General features: G+C 37.9%; 1 protein-coding gene across 1 annotated transcript in view; it reads right to left on the reverse strand.

The window, feature by feature from the left end:
* The window catches only part of fam20ca (FAM20C golgi associated secretory pathway kinase a), a 39,087-nt gene that overhangs the window by 2,965 nt on the left and 21,287 nt on the right, over positions 1-14,835 (reverse strand). Inside the window, exons 4-9 of the mRNA XM_055035980.1 lie at positions 5,013-5,105; positions 1,708-1,823; positions 877-1,057; positions 659-768; positions 456-537; positions 241-300 (exon numbers count right to left, since the gene is read on the reverse strand). Coding sequence (XP_054891955.1) covers positions 241-300; positions 456-537; positions 659-768; positions 877-1,057; positions 1,708-1,823; positions 5,013-5,105 — 642 coding nt within the window. The remainder of the gene's footprint in view (positions 1-240; positions 301-455; positions 538-658; positions 769-876; positions 1,058-1,707; positions 1,824-5,012; positions 5,106-14,835) is intronic.

Genomic DNA, 14,835 nt, shown 5'->3' on the forward strand with positions numbered 1-14,835 from the left:
AGATGTGAAGCGATTACAAAACCCTAGATTGCACAAAGTGAACGGAAAGACGATTACTTTGAATAGTTCCCAGCAATAGTGATAACAGCACTCAAACACTAAAACACACTATTAAGGCTAACTGCAGAAAGTAAAATATAGAATACATTTACAACAGCCCTTACAAAGTCTTGATCTGAACTACTTTGTTCAGATTTACACCTTATGGAAATCTATCACAGAATTGACCAACAATCTGACCTGCAGCACTGGCTGAGCGGTACAAGGATGGACAGCTCATCATGCGAGTGTTTTCCAAATCTATAAGCAAAGGAAAAACATATAAAAGTGTGATCAGTCACAAGATATTTTCAGAAAGCTCAATATTATTTGAATTAGAGATAAATCCTATGCTGCCACCAACCTTTCATTGAGATAGATACGGATGCAACAAAGAAATAGTTGAATGTATTTACCCCCTTCCATTATCGAGGTGAATGATGAAAGTTTCATTTCCAAACTTCTCAAAAGTTTCATAATGATGACGATCCATGTTGCCTGTATAAAAGCAGAGGGTTACGGTTACAAAACATTTTTTATCTTGTGTAATAAAAAATCATGAGTGGAATGTCTTTTAAAAAAAATCCATGAATTTAACAAAATAATTATCAAGCCTTACCCATTAAGAAATCAAAGATGGTCATGTCCATGATGTCCAGCAGTCTGGTGCCACGATCATAAGGAGGCGTCTGCTTCACCTCGTCACAATAATCTGGATCCACTTCCCATCTAAAAGCATGCAAAGAGGAAAACGGTGTTGATACATTTTAAAATATAACTTCTAACTTTATTTTTTACAAAATCAAAGCTTGTTTAATCATGATAAAACTCGCTCACTCTGCTTTCTTGCGCTTGTGGTAGGAGCGTCTCCAGGGGTTTCTCCATGTCTTGCGTTTGGCCAGACTCAGATCAGGTAGGAAAGCTGCTAACGAGCCTTCAATCTGGTCTGGCTTACCGCACAGAGCATGCTCAGTGGAGCAGTAGTAGGAGCATTCGCCGTAGAAACAGACATTGTTGGCTGACGAAGGAAAAGGGGAGACAGAGTCAGATCTCAGAGAAAGGCAAAGGAAACGTTTTAGTCACATTAATGTCAGATCTGTTTGTATGTAATACTAAAGAGGAGAAAAATGTTGAAGTGAATTATGAGAAAATGGCAAAGAGGCAGGATGATGAAAAGCAAAATAAACCTTGGGTCATTTAAGGAAAACCTGCCAATCATTCATAATTGTTCTGTGTCATATTTTCAATCGATTTCTGATCAGCTTGTTCTTTTCCTTTTGACTAAACGTACCTATAATAATAGGAAACATCTGCATAAAGTCTTATTCAACAGTGATCTTCTAAATGGTTTACCTTTGTTTTCCTTTATTTGCAAAAACTTTATTTATGTTACCTAACGAGAACATGATTATATTTCCTTCTCAAAGAATCTCACTGAGCATCTGTGGACTTACAGTGCCACCATGTGGACAGTTTCTGTCATGCTCTGCTATGTTATTTTCAGTACACTCAGTCCTGCATCACTGCTTTGAAGAGCTCAGCAGATTGTCGGCCTGACTGGTTGAACTGCTTGTGTTTGCAGTTTACTTGCAGCAGAAGTTAAATATGGCTCCTCTGTGTTTGTTTCTATTTAACACATCTTCCTACCCATCAGTTAGGAGTTTCTACCTGGTGAAATGAAGAAGGTCCTCCACAGCTTCTTGTCGCGCGTCACGTCTCTGATCTCGCTTGTCATGTTGACCAGTCGCCCCGCCACAGGAGGCACTCTGCGAAAGTCAAGGATCCTAAAACGACAAAGATGGACAAACAGACATTAAGAGATCATTCGGCTTTATGACAATGTTTGATTGCAGCAAAATCCAGGTTTCAAAACTTTGCACCCCAGCATTGATCTTCAGACAAAGCTGGGAGTTATACTAAATGATAGTTAGAATTTAAAGCTAAAATGAAAACTAAACATTTTAGGCAGTTAATTTCTAAATGGGATATTTTTTTTTAAATTTACAACTATATTGATTTGCCTGGTGGACATGTGCAGACATCTTTATGTTCATCTAAATAAAGATACCCAACAGTAACCATGAGAAAATCTATGGCTACATGTTTGATCTGTTGATGTTAATAATTCGTCATCCTACAATGTTTCTGTGATTTTGCTCAAGTTAAACTCAACCCATAAGGCCATTGAGCATGTTATGGTCTAGTTTTATTGTTTCTCAAAGAGTCAGCACAATCAGCAAGATCTCCAAAAAAAACAGACATTTTCATTTCTTCCTCTTTAGCTTCATCAAGTTTAACATAATCTCCACAGGTCCAGTCCTTTGTTCTTGTTCCTTTTCGTTTTATTCCTTAATGCTTCTATAGCTGAACACTATACCTATTCAGCTCCTGTTCAGCCTGCGTCACTGTATGTTTGCCGCCCCCAATGACCCTGAAACCATTTGAGACCAAAAGTGAGCCTCCTGGGAGCAGGCGGACACACAAACAGCCCGGCTGAGTGTGTGAAACTTTACCCTACAGAAGATATCATTCAGCGCCTGCAAACTGCACCGTCATGTTGGGTCCAAGTGACAAAGGAGCACCTGTGTGTATGCATGCATGCATGAGTGTCTATTGGCAACATACATTGGGTACTCTTAGTTAAAATGTGAAAAGAGCCTTGGAATAATTTATATTTTATGGCATTGGGTTGAAAGTCACACTGGACAAAAGAACAACTTTCAATTTAAGTACATTTATTTAGTGGTGAAAAAAAATAAGTTAGGAATTAATTGCTTTTTTTTCACTAAATCAGCAGTGACTTTTCTGTAGGATGGAGGTTTGGGAATGGTGAAAATGTATCATTATTCTGATGAACGATTCAGTAACTTCCCCCTGTCAGTTTTGTAGTTTGTTAGATTTTTGTTTCAAGGTCCAGATGGAACCCTGGAGTCTAAACGAGGTTCCCAGATCTGTTTGAAGAAAAACCGGCCCACAGCATGCCCACTGTTCATGCTAAACAGTGGACATCAGGTACTTTTCCCCTTTGTTACATCCACAATGTGTCTGCAATGTTTATCTCAACCTTGGTCTCAAATGCACCAGTTTAGTAAACTTAATATTTTATTTGTGACGGTTGCAAAGAAAACTGTTGTTTTTCCCCCCAGCATTCTTACCAAACAACAGATTTTTACGTGGATCTCTTTTAATTTTTGATGATAAGACTTAACTTCAAAATGCCACCGTCTGCTTAAGGTGTGAGCTGTGGAGACAGTTTTTAAAAAAAATATATAACTCTACAAACAATCCTGCTTGGTATTCATGTGGCCTGTGGCTAAAAGTGATCAGCCTCTTTTTCACATCATGTTTATCCTGAAGGGTCGTGCTGTTCTAATTAGAAATTCATGTAAACCTTGAATCATGTGAATAGAGTAAAGCATAAATTAAAAAAAGCTCATCTTATCTCTATTCTAAATTAGTTCTCACATCAGTGTTTTTTAGAGAAGTATTTCTTAACATTTAAAACCATTTTTTCTTCTTGAATAGATTTAGCCTAAATGAATGTGAACTATGCTGCTTTGATGAAAAAATATTTATCTTAATGTCTTAATAAGCAGATTTGTGAAATGTCAAAAAATTTTTACTCTTTACGATGCTTTCAGGGATAGGAAACACATTTTATCTTAGCATCAGCCACAGAAACCTGAGTAAATGCAAACATATACTTTTCAAACAATGATTTTGTTCATTAATAAAATAAAACTATCTATAGAAAAGTAAATGCTTCCTCTAATAAGATTTTTTCATCCAATGCAGCAAAAACTGCTATAACGTCTTTGTTTACATCATTGTGAAGAAATTTTGCCCACACTTCTTTGTGTGAAAATATTATTAATTTTGAAATCCAGCAACAATCAATGACCCTTGTAAGGTCACAGTCATGTATGTCAAGATTTAAGTCAAAACATTCACATGTTTTATTTGTCTTTTTTTTGTGCCTTTTACAGGTACCAGTTTACAGATACCAAAATTGTCATAAAAAATTTTCATTACAATTTTTCTAAAACCTTGTGTCTTTAACCAAAATAATATTTTCAGGATCATCTATGTGTTAATTTGTTTTTGGAAATGTCAGACAGCTGTATTTGCTTTAATTTTAGATAGTAGCTCTCTTTGTGCTTCAGTGGACTTACAGAAGAGTAAAATTGTGATTTAACAATGAGGGCGACTTTTAATCCTCATCGAGTCAAGTTGGTTTGGATAACTTTTTCCCCTTAAATTAATGAAATAATCATTTAAGAACTTCTATTTTGAATTTACCCAGGGTATTTTGTTCTGATATTTGAACTGATATCACGAGTCTATACAACTAAGTGTGACAGAAATGCAAAAATGAAGTATATACTCATTGTTTGTAGGAGTTAGGCGTTCTCACATCCATTCCTCTGTGATCCAGTTTGAATTAACAAGACAGCATTGGCTCAGACAGGTATCCTGAGCTTCAATGGTTATGCACAAAGTTTAATTTGAAGGCAACTCCGCATGGTGCAGGCAAACTGCTCTTTAATGGTAACTCAGAACGCCTCCCTGCAGGGTTAAACTCGTGTTTTGTGGATAATAACACACCTGTGATATTCCTGTCTGGCTCGTCCTGCCCACTGAAACAGGTGCAAGGAAGAGCAAATTTAAGAGAGAGTGAGAGTTTGACTTTGTAAGCACATTTAAAATAATTATTATGCTCCCAGCATCCTCCTCTTCCGCCTCTCTCATTTATCGCTCGTCTTAGTGCTGAGTTTGTGTACCCTGAAGTCATCAGAGTCGAAGGATCACACTAAAATCAATGTGCTCAATTGCAAAAAGAAGGGATGATCCCTTCTCCGAGCACGTTATCCAATCCCTCGCACTTAATCTTATGGAAATTGTTGCAGGACAAATCCACCACTTCCAGATTATTTGTGTGGATCGAACGATGCGAACCACATGAAAAAACTCACCGGTCCAGGTGGAAAGCAGCAATCTCAGCATTGTGTCTCTCAAAGTCGGAAAAGTAGAAGAAATCCGGAGGCGTTTCCTGCTCTCTGGTCTGCCTGGAAAACAATTGGGATGTTTTTGTTTTATTGAGACAATTTAAATAGTTTCGTTTAAATTCGTATTTTTGAATAAAAATATGTTATGAACGATTTATGCTTTTGATATCATTTTAATCTTTTTTTTAATTTGAAACATTTTCACCCCTCTATTTGCAAACTGCTTCACCTCCATCAATTTATTTTTTAAATAATTTTTTTTACTCTTTTGTGAGGTGAAACACGTCTCAACGGCTGCACCCATTTCTAGGGCAGAAGCTGACGTGTGAGACCAAAGCCTGTGTGAACAAGTCTGCTGTAGGAAAACTGGCTGGGATTCTCGTGCACGTCCTGCAGCCTCAGCTAACACCCCCCCCACCCCCCCACACACACACACACACCCACACCCACACACGCACGCAAACCCAGTTGCACTTTCATTCAGGAGATATGGAGCTCTGCCAACCAAGTCATGGATCTGAGTCAGAAAATGTTAGAAGCCTCTTTGTGTCTGACTCTCTTGTCTTTCCCTTTTGCCTTTCCGCTCACCCCGGCTGTCTGACAGCGGACTTGTCTCTTTAGCTTGATTTTTCTTTATCTCGGCAGTACATATGTAGACCCACCTGCCAATAACCTTCTCCGTAAAAGCTTACACCAGCAGAAACCAGATGAAGTGTTCACGCACCCATCTCTTATGTCTACACCAATTCTTCACTGTATTAAAGTGAAACCTACATGGTTAAGTCAAGTGCTACTGTTACCTCCTCTTTCACGTCTTATATTCATGTCGCACCGCAGAAACAAAACACCGCTAGCAAAAAAAAAAAAAAGAAGAAAATCTTTCCTCCCATTACTTTACCTGTCATCGAAGCAACCATTTACCCATAAATCAGCTCATGCCTTTGAGATCTTTTCTTTGCCACCCAAAGCAACTAGGGGATTAATGATCTGTTTATTTTCATGGTAGCTTCTGCGTAGAAGGAAATAATCAGCAGCAAGTTTTAGGAGATCATCAGCAGAGCTTTATTTACATAGCACCTTTCAGATGAAGAAACGTTTCTAAGTGCCTTTTGAGACTGGAACCATTAAAATAAACCCGCACATAGCATGTTAAGCAGTACCACAACTTTTAAAATTTAAGTACATTTTGCATGGTGGGAACCTAACCCGTCTTATAACTCTAAACACAACAACCCCGAGGATAAAAAAGGATGGTACAATCATCAACATGTGATGTTTGGTAGTTTGGAGGAAGTACCCACATCCACTGCTCTGCTGGGGAAATCGAAATGAACCAAACGGATTCAAATCCACAACGTTGTGATTACGTTACATAATCATAAATGTCATTAGGGACATCTAAAAACTGACTTATGTTTTATAAATATTACCCAAACCAAGTCAAATCAAAGCCTTACATCCTAATCATATAGAAAAAATGTTGTTCAAGGATGAAAACAACATTTAAATTAAACAAAATCAGAATGAAATAAGATCATTTTCAGAAGCAAAATCTCAAACAAATTGATGTTTTTTTAATGCATGCTTTAAGACAACCGTGGTATTGCCTTGAAACAATACCTCAATGTCTCTGAATGCTTTTTCCAAAAACACTTCATTCTGAGCTTCTTTGCAAGTAATCTTTCAATGAACTGCCATTGAAAGAATGGTCACTGCAGATCTGGTTTCCCTGGTTCCAAGAGAAACGAATGGATATGATGTGAAAACCTATTAACAAGACAACAAATCTAAAAACAATATGCCGAGTCAATCTTGTTTTTTCCTTGCAGTAATGCACCCACCCACATACCCTCCATGAGGAAGTGTCCTTGATAATAAAAAGGGGCCTTTATTTGAAGCAGAGTGAGCTGAGTGTGCCACAGAGCTTCTGCATGTAGCTCAGGAGTGTGTGTGTGTGTGTGTGGGTGTGTGTGCGTGTGTGTGTGTGTGTGTGGGTGTGTGTGTGTGTGTGTGTGTGAAGTGATAAAGCTGAACTACTTGCCTACATGGACCATGTTTGTGCTGATTCTGCGATTTTAATGTCCTTTCATGAGCTTAAACGTGCACAATGGAGGGTTATATTAGAAGACTTACAATGGAGACAAAACAACGTACTGAGCTTCTCAGTGGAAATGAGGCATTCATCGTTCCCAAGATTTTTTGGGAATATATTGTGTGGACCAACATGACAAATGCTGAACTTCTTTAATGTGTGTGTCCAGTTACATCTGGACACTGCATTTCAGAAAATGAATATTATATACTACATAACATGGTGGTGGTTGTAAGATGATCTGGGCCCACTTTGGTGCTCCAGGACCTGAAAACCTTGCTGTAATTGAGGGAACTAAGAAATGTATTCTCTAGCAGAAACCCTAGAAGAATATTATTCGGCTATTAGTCCGTAAGCTTAACCAACACTGGATTAAGCAACAAGGAAATGATTCAAAGCTCACTAGCTGGTCCACTCTAAACATAAAAGTTCATCAGCATTTCACTGGAAAGTTGGGGAAGTTGAAGGGAATGAATGATTAATGACTTTAATCCATAAATTAATCTGATTCAGTCCTGCAAAAAAAACTTAAATACTGATCCAACAAGGACACAGCAGGAGGGTACATGAGAAACCTGTTTCTACTAGTAATCCACAGACGATCTGAGACCCCCCACTGGCGAGCTGCTGTGCTGCTGTCTGGCCCTGAATCCCACATGGTTTTGGGCTAAAAGCCTGTGAGGACGTGGACAGGGTGCTGCTAATGTAAGTGGGGAACAAAGAGATATAAATACACAGACAGGTTGGCAAGATTTTGAGATAAACACCAAATAGCAGGCTTGAAAGCCTCCTGCTGATGGAACATTTTCCTACTAAAGGTAATGCGACTGAAGGGTATAACAACTCACTTCTTGTAGCTTAAGTAGCTTTAATCTTCTGCTTTCATATTCAGAAGAAAGCGAGAGCAGAAGAGAAGATTTATTAAGAAGACTGAAGCCTGCTTAGTGTCCTCTTACCTGCACCAGTTTAGTAGTTGTTCTTACAGGGTGGCAAAACCCAACCCTCTCAAGTGGTCTGACCCTCTTTAACACTAATTATCAAGTATCCATCATCCTCTTTTCCAAACTCAAATGTTCTTTCACGTTTCATTTTTCTCCTGTGCCTGTTCTTAGTGTTGCATCTCGACTGCCCGATACAAGCTTTGCTTTTCTCACAGTGTTGCAACATTTCCCTCTTAATTTTAGCCTGCACAACTGAATGACATTAGAGAACTGTTTTGGAAAATGTTTCTGTTTATTGAGGTTTTTATGTAGCAGTACATGATTGTAAAGTTAGGGGAAATGATACATGGATTTATAGAGTTTTTTTTTTTTTTTTTACATTAAGGAATTAAAAATATGTACTTCTTTCCCATTACCTAATTGTTATTTTTTTTCCCAATTTTGGATGGAGAACGAGACATTATTTTTTCTGTTAATTATTCTTTGTAAAATTGATTAAGCTCATCCAGATTGTAGCGAGAGCCTCTGTGATTTAAGCAGAGCCACTCAAAGGCTATGTTCGCACTACAGGCAAAAATGATCACAATCTGACTGCTATGGCCATTTTAACCTTATATCTGATTATTTTATGACATACTCAGCTGAACAATACAATTGATATTTTCAAATGTAGTCCTAAAACAGATACATTGTTTTTCAAAGAGATGTATAAAAATTTGTGTCACATTTCATGTGACTATTACTTTATTGGATGTGACAGACTTTCCATTTTGCACCGGTGGAGACAGAAAGTGGTATAATCGAATTTAAACAATGAATGAAACAAGCATGGCATATCTTGTCACTACTACTCTATTTATTACTTGCTCGCCCACACTGCTGTTGGAGTTGCAAGTTTGATATGAGCCTTTGTTTTCTCTTTTCATACAAACTTACATGTGCGTCAGACTAATGATGAGTCATATTTTTTCTGCACATCCAGGTCACAGAGATGTATTTGGTTTACCCTGGAACTTAATGGCAATCACTTTACAGTTAACTCCAGATGGTTTTTCTATCATTATTCTCCTGTATTTTAGTCTATTTACCTAATCAACTTTTCCCACCTTCTCTGGATCTTCAGAAGAAAAGCGTTATGGCATCACGATGCTGTTTCATTGTGGGGTATGTGCTCACCTACATGGACTCTACTCCTAATTAGTTGATTTCTGAAGGCAACTGGTTGCATTCTTCTAGTCATAATGTATGTTAAAACCATGTACCTTTTTTGTTCACTTTACATTATTGTCCACTGTTGTATCACACTCAATTAAAACAGAAATATTTTGCAAGGCACTGGATATGGGCATTTTCTTACACTTGAAATGTATCAAATTTCTTTAAAGAAGATATATAGTAGTGGGCGCCATTGAGGGGTGTAAACCCCAAAGGTCTTCTGGGGAGAACTGGAAGAGATTAGTGTGATTAATACAGAGCACCTCTGGGTGAATGACAGCTTGTTAAGGACTCACATCACCTTTAGGAGACAGATAGGTAAGAGGAATGGAGGACAGTAGTAAAAAAAAGCTTTTCAGGAAGGTGATTTGTGTCAGAGTGTGCTGCTCTACAGGTAGTATCCAGCATGGGCCTATCAGAGATGTAACTGTCAAGGCTCTGCAACTCCGTACGTGTGTTTACATCTGCAAACAGCATCTTATTGAGTGGGTGATATGCATTTTTTTTTCGTGGTTCATTCCTCACTCTCTGTCAGCTCATTTTCCTTTATTCCGCCCTCCAACGCCGTCACCAGAGAAATATCTAAGAGTCGGCCCACGGCCCCAAGGTAGCTGTCGAGATTGAATTTCAAATCAGCATTGCACAAGTTGTGTTCTAGCCTCAGCTATTTTCAACACATGGGGTGAGACGGTGCCGCGAGGGAAAGGCAAGTCATCTGCATGTGTGGGACGCAGTGTGCGTGATATCATCACAGGAATGCAAAAGGGAAAAGACTTGACACGAAGAAGATGGATGAAGGCTGAAGTCAGTGCTGCAATTTCAAAGTTATTAGATGCTCATATGGAGGGGGAGATAGACTGGAATTAATAAGAGCATAAAAAGACCATCAGTGATTATCCTTCGGCTGCACCAAGCACTGGTTTGGAGGTGGAAAAGTCTTTTGATTGAGCTTTGATAGAAGAGAGTACTGGACAGCTATTTTGCTTCATTAATGAACCGCAATTAAAACTATATGATCAATTAAAGCCGCAGCCCTCCATATGAAACATTTAGCACCATAATTAAAACAACACATTAGACAGTAAATGTAATATCTTTCCAAGGAAATTGGAACGCCTGCTTTCATGGCAGCAATTCGTGACATTGGGGTCGTGCTGCTGAGTGAAGCAAACGATGCAGCATGGTGGAAGACCACGTTACAAAAGAAAGTTGACAATTTGTTGATCACATTTCAAACTAGATAGTGTTTTATACAAACTGTAAAAACTGACGCATACATATTTTTATTTTCTGCTTGACAATAAATCAAACAGATTTCTTGTTTCATGTCAGAATCAGCCAAATTACTTTTGTCTTCTAAACACCAGAGTAGTAATAAATTTTAGGTCTTGATAAATAAATTCCTGTAAATAAGTTTACCATTTGCCTTTAAACTATTTGGGAAAAAGAATAGGTGATGATGTGACAGTTAATTGACATCGCTAGAGTTAACTGAAGGAGGTCGCTTGGTAAAGCTGGTAAGAGAATATCATTGACCAGAGAGAAAGAGTCTGACATCGACATGGGCTGAAAAGTCACCCATTGAGAAAGAAGCAATCTATCAAAAAGCAACATAAAAAGCCAGATTAGAATTAAAGGACAAAAAGCTTCATTTGTGGAGATGAGCTGTGGCCTAATGAGACTTAGGTTGAAATGTTTATCTGTGGTAACCATTAATGAAGACCAGGCCTAAAAACAAAGGAGAAACAGAAAGGGAAATAGGGGAAAACGCTGACACTGTTTAGCTGGAGTTGAGGGCAGCTTTCCAACTAAGAGGGGCAGGCACGAAGAAACAGGGGTATTTTTAAGAAACACGGATCACTGAAGGTGATCCTATGATGCTTGACTGGAGGATCATGGGATTATGGTTGCAAGGATACAAAATGTAGCAGTCAATAAATCAAACACCTTCGTACCTACAGACTGGATTGCACTGTGATGGTTTTATATTACTAAAAACATTGATAAAAAAGAAGTACAAAGATTTTAATAAGTGTTTAGGTCAGGGTTATTCCGATAAGCGCCAGAGGGAGCCAGACCAATTAATTTGGTAAATAAATGAGCCAGAAAAGGACTGAGAATGGTAGGGCCTAAAGTCATTTAACATCATAATGTCACCCACTCACTTCCTGTTGAATTACAAGGGTTTAGTTCAGCATTCATAGAATTTAAATGATCTTGTTTGGAATTATGCATATAGCTGTGTTAAAAGTATGCATTCAATACAGCTCCAGTAGAGTGTGGCCAAGCCAAAATTGTCCAAACAGATTAGAAGTCTTGATGCACATATTATGACTTTTTTGGCTGCACACATGGCACAACTTTAGTGTATTTGACCTTCTGTCCGAGACAAAGGCTGCGAGCAAAATCTGTGAGGTTGAGTTTGGAATCAAAGCAGACATCTCTGAGCACAGCGGCAATGCTGCAGGCTAGGTCACTATCTGTAACCACCAGAACTTCCTGGCAACCCTTCAGGTAAATGGCACAAGCCCTCGTAACCATTGGAAATAGCTTTTCTCTCTGTGTGCGCGCATGTGTGAGAGTGCGTTCATGCTCGCCTGGGGTGGAGTCCCGTCAGAGCGTCAAAGAGGATGTGCCAATACAAGCGTCTCATCTGGCCAGATGGCTGCAAATCTCTGTCTGAATGTGTCAGGGATCAGGCTGTGGCTTACAGGCCTGCAAATCCCTGCTGCTCTCTAACTACCCTCTATGCATGCTGTTCAACAGTGCAGTGGAAAAAATAAAAAATGAAACCAAAAAAATGACTGCATTACTACTAAAAGGCCGGGGATCAGGAGAAATACTTCAATATAAGAAGGAATCAAAATAAAAGCTCTTTCATTCAAAATGTGTGACGTTATTAAAAAGAACATTTCTTAACCCTGAGGAGGACTTGGACCATACTATGAATATAATATATACAGTATTAACAATATCTCTTCAGTAAATATTTATTTTATCAACAAAGAACAAGTTCTGTGCTGCTAAAAGAATTAGTCCAATGAAAAATATTTTTAAGCCTTCAGAGAGCCTCAAGAACTTTTATTCAACACTGGAGCCTTGAAAGCAAAAGAGTGACAAGAAAAAGAAAATAAATTTTTGGTTAATAGGAAAAAATAAACAACTGAGAGGTAGTGTAAAACCTGAGGTAGTGTAAAAACTACATTATCATAAAATATATATTATCAAACTGTGAGTGGAATGACAAATTGCAAATGTGAACTGAAATGAAAGAGGAGAGAGGCACCATGATTCAGATTTAAATAGATCACTGGTGCAGTAAAATTTAAAGAGCCAGTCTTTTCTGCTACATATACAGACAAATAACACTTTATAGGCCACTGCACATTGTTTACTTTGCTGCATTTGTTGCAGCTTTATTGTTCCTTCTCTTTGCATATTACTCTGAAAACATATTTATAGTTAGTCAACTATTGACTTCATTGTGTTTCACTGGAATTTTAAAGACTATAGCAACATAGAGTAGTAGACAAGTGTGAAATGGAGGGAAACTGATACATGGTCATCAAAGATTTTCACTATTTCAGGTCTTAAAGATGTGATTTACGCTACAGTTCACGTGAAAAACACCTGACACTAGGGCGGAGGGCTCACCCTCCAGCAGGATAACATATAACTTTGAGCTACATTGAAATCAGATGTTTGAACTTATTTAGGTTGCTTTTTGTGTTAAAATATCCTGCATGAGCCCATTAATCCAGTAGTTGTTCCCGTTTCAATCTATCAGACCCTTAACTGAAAAGCAGCAATAAGTGCTTCTGCAAAGTAATGATTGGTTGTTGGGTTGTGGGAAGGAGGTAGAGAGAAAAGCAGGTCACACTTAATCAGGTGTTTGTATAATCATATAATCTGATCTTTGGTAAACAATACTACTACTACTACTACTACTACTACTAATAATAATAATAATAAATGTCTTTCCGTATTTTTTTAAAAAAGTAATACTTTTTCCACAGGCAATACCTTTACAAACTGACTTAAAACCTGGGTTAGCTAATTTTCCAAAACACAGCGCAGGAGATTCCCAGATGCCTCTTTCTTGGCACTTTTTAACCAGCCCAGAAATAATTCAGCTTGCTTATGCCTCAAAAGTGCATAATGCTTAAAACCTGCAGTCACTGTGCAGGTCTGAGTCACATTTTTAAATATGTATGCAAAAGCAGGAAATCTCATTAGTTTTGCTGTGCAATAGTCAATTCCACAAAGCCCAATTTCACTGAATGCATCCTTATGTTTCCATGTTGAAATAACTCCATTGAGCTTGTTACTAAAAAAAAAAATATTTACTAGTGACTTGCTTTTAGATGTGCTGTCAAATAGTAGCCTTCTTGAATGAATGGAATAAAGGTTGATGACTAAACTGCATGCATTTTGCCATTCAGAATATTCACAAGATACTTTGATTGAGGTTCAGTGATGCAATAATTGCTCATATTTATATCTTAATTGGATATTTGGAGTATTAAACATTGCAAAGTTATAAAGTTTCCCCTATCTGCAGCTGTTTTGACTCACTTATGAAGAACTATTTTAGCTATTTAACATTCATAGCACTGAAGCTAGATAGAAGGGGACTCATCTCTGCAGAGCTCCTATACATGCATGGCATAAGTTAGAAAGTGTAGGTTTTGATGATGCTGCAGAGAATGATATGATTAGTGTAGGTTCATATACTGAAATAATGTATGTAGTAAATATATGTTGAGTTTATTCACTGAAAAGGATTATTTACTCAGAGAAAAGCAAGTCTTAATGTTTGCAGCTACTTCTTTTGTCTTTTTCTCCCACACCATCGCCCACAACAAATACACATCGTTTTTATCCCCTACAATCGGAAGTGTTCCAGCAATGCAGAGCTGTACTTTGTTATATTTACATATCCACATTCACACAGTGGATTAACTGTTTTCAATAGTCTGAGCCAATCCTTTAGAGTGTGAGATTCACAGCAGGCTTAGCACACAATCTGAACTCTGAATTATGCAGAGCGCACAAAATGTCAAGGGTATTCTTGGGTCAGCAGTGATTTGATGTCAGAAAGCACAAGCATGAGAATATTTATAACAATAAGCCGTGAAATGTGACACTGAAGTCAAGCCATGTGAAGATTTTCTTATCTTGGTTTTCATACATAGCCAAGATCTGCAGTAAGTCTGTTTCAGAAGGCATCGGCTGAACTGCGTGGAGTTTCAGTCATAAGTTTACACAGAATCATCATTACATATTTTAAGATTGGGTGAGTGAATGTTGGCTTCCATGCATACTATAACAAATTGCACAGTTTAGCCAGAAAGTATTGGTTCTATGAATGATTAAGGCCCAAGGCCAGAACCAAGAAACAATGTCTGCTCTTTTTCTTACAGAGCTGAAGCAATAAGACTATTGTTTCTTGCTATTTGTTTCATTTTTTCTCTACCTGACATATAATCACTAAATCAAGCTGTGATTTCTTATTTGGAAAACCAGACTTGCTATTAACAAT

This window comes from Poeciliopsis prolifica, unplaced genomic scaffold, assembly GCF_027474105.1.
Source record: "Poeciliopsis prolifica strain line A6 unplaced genomic scaffold, Auburn_PproV2 SCAFFOLD010, whole genome shotgun sequence".
Lineage (NCBI taxonomy): Eukaryota > Metazoa > Chordata > Actinopteri > Cyprinodontiformes > Poeciliidae > Poeciliopsis > Poeciliopsis prolifica.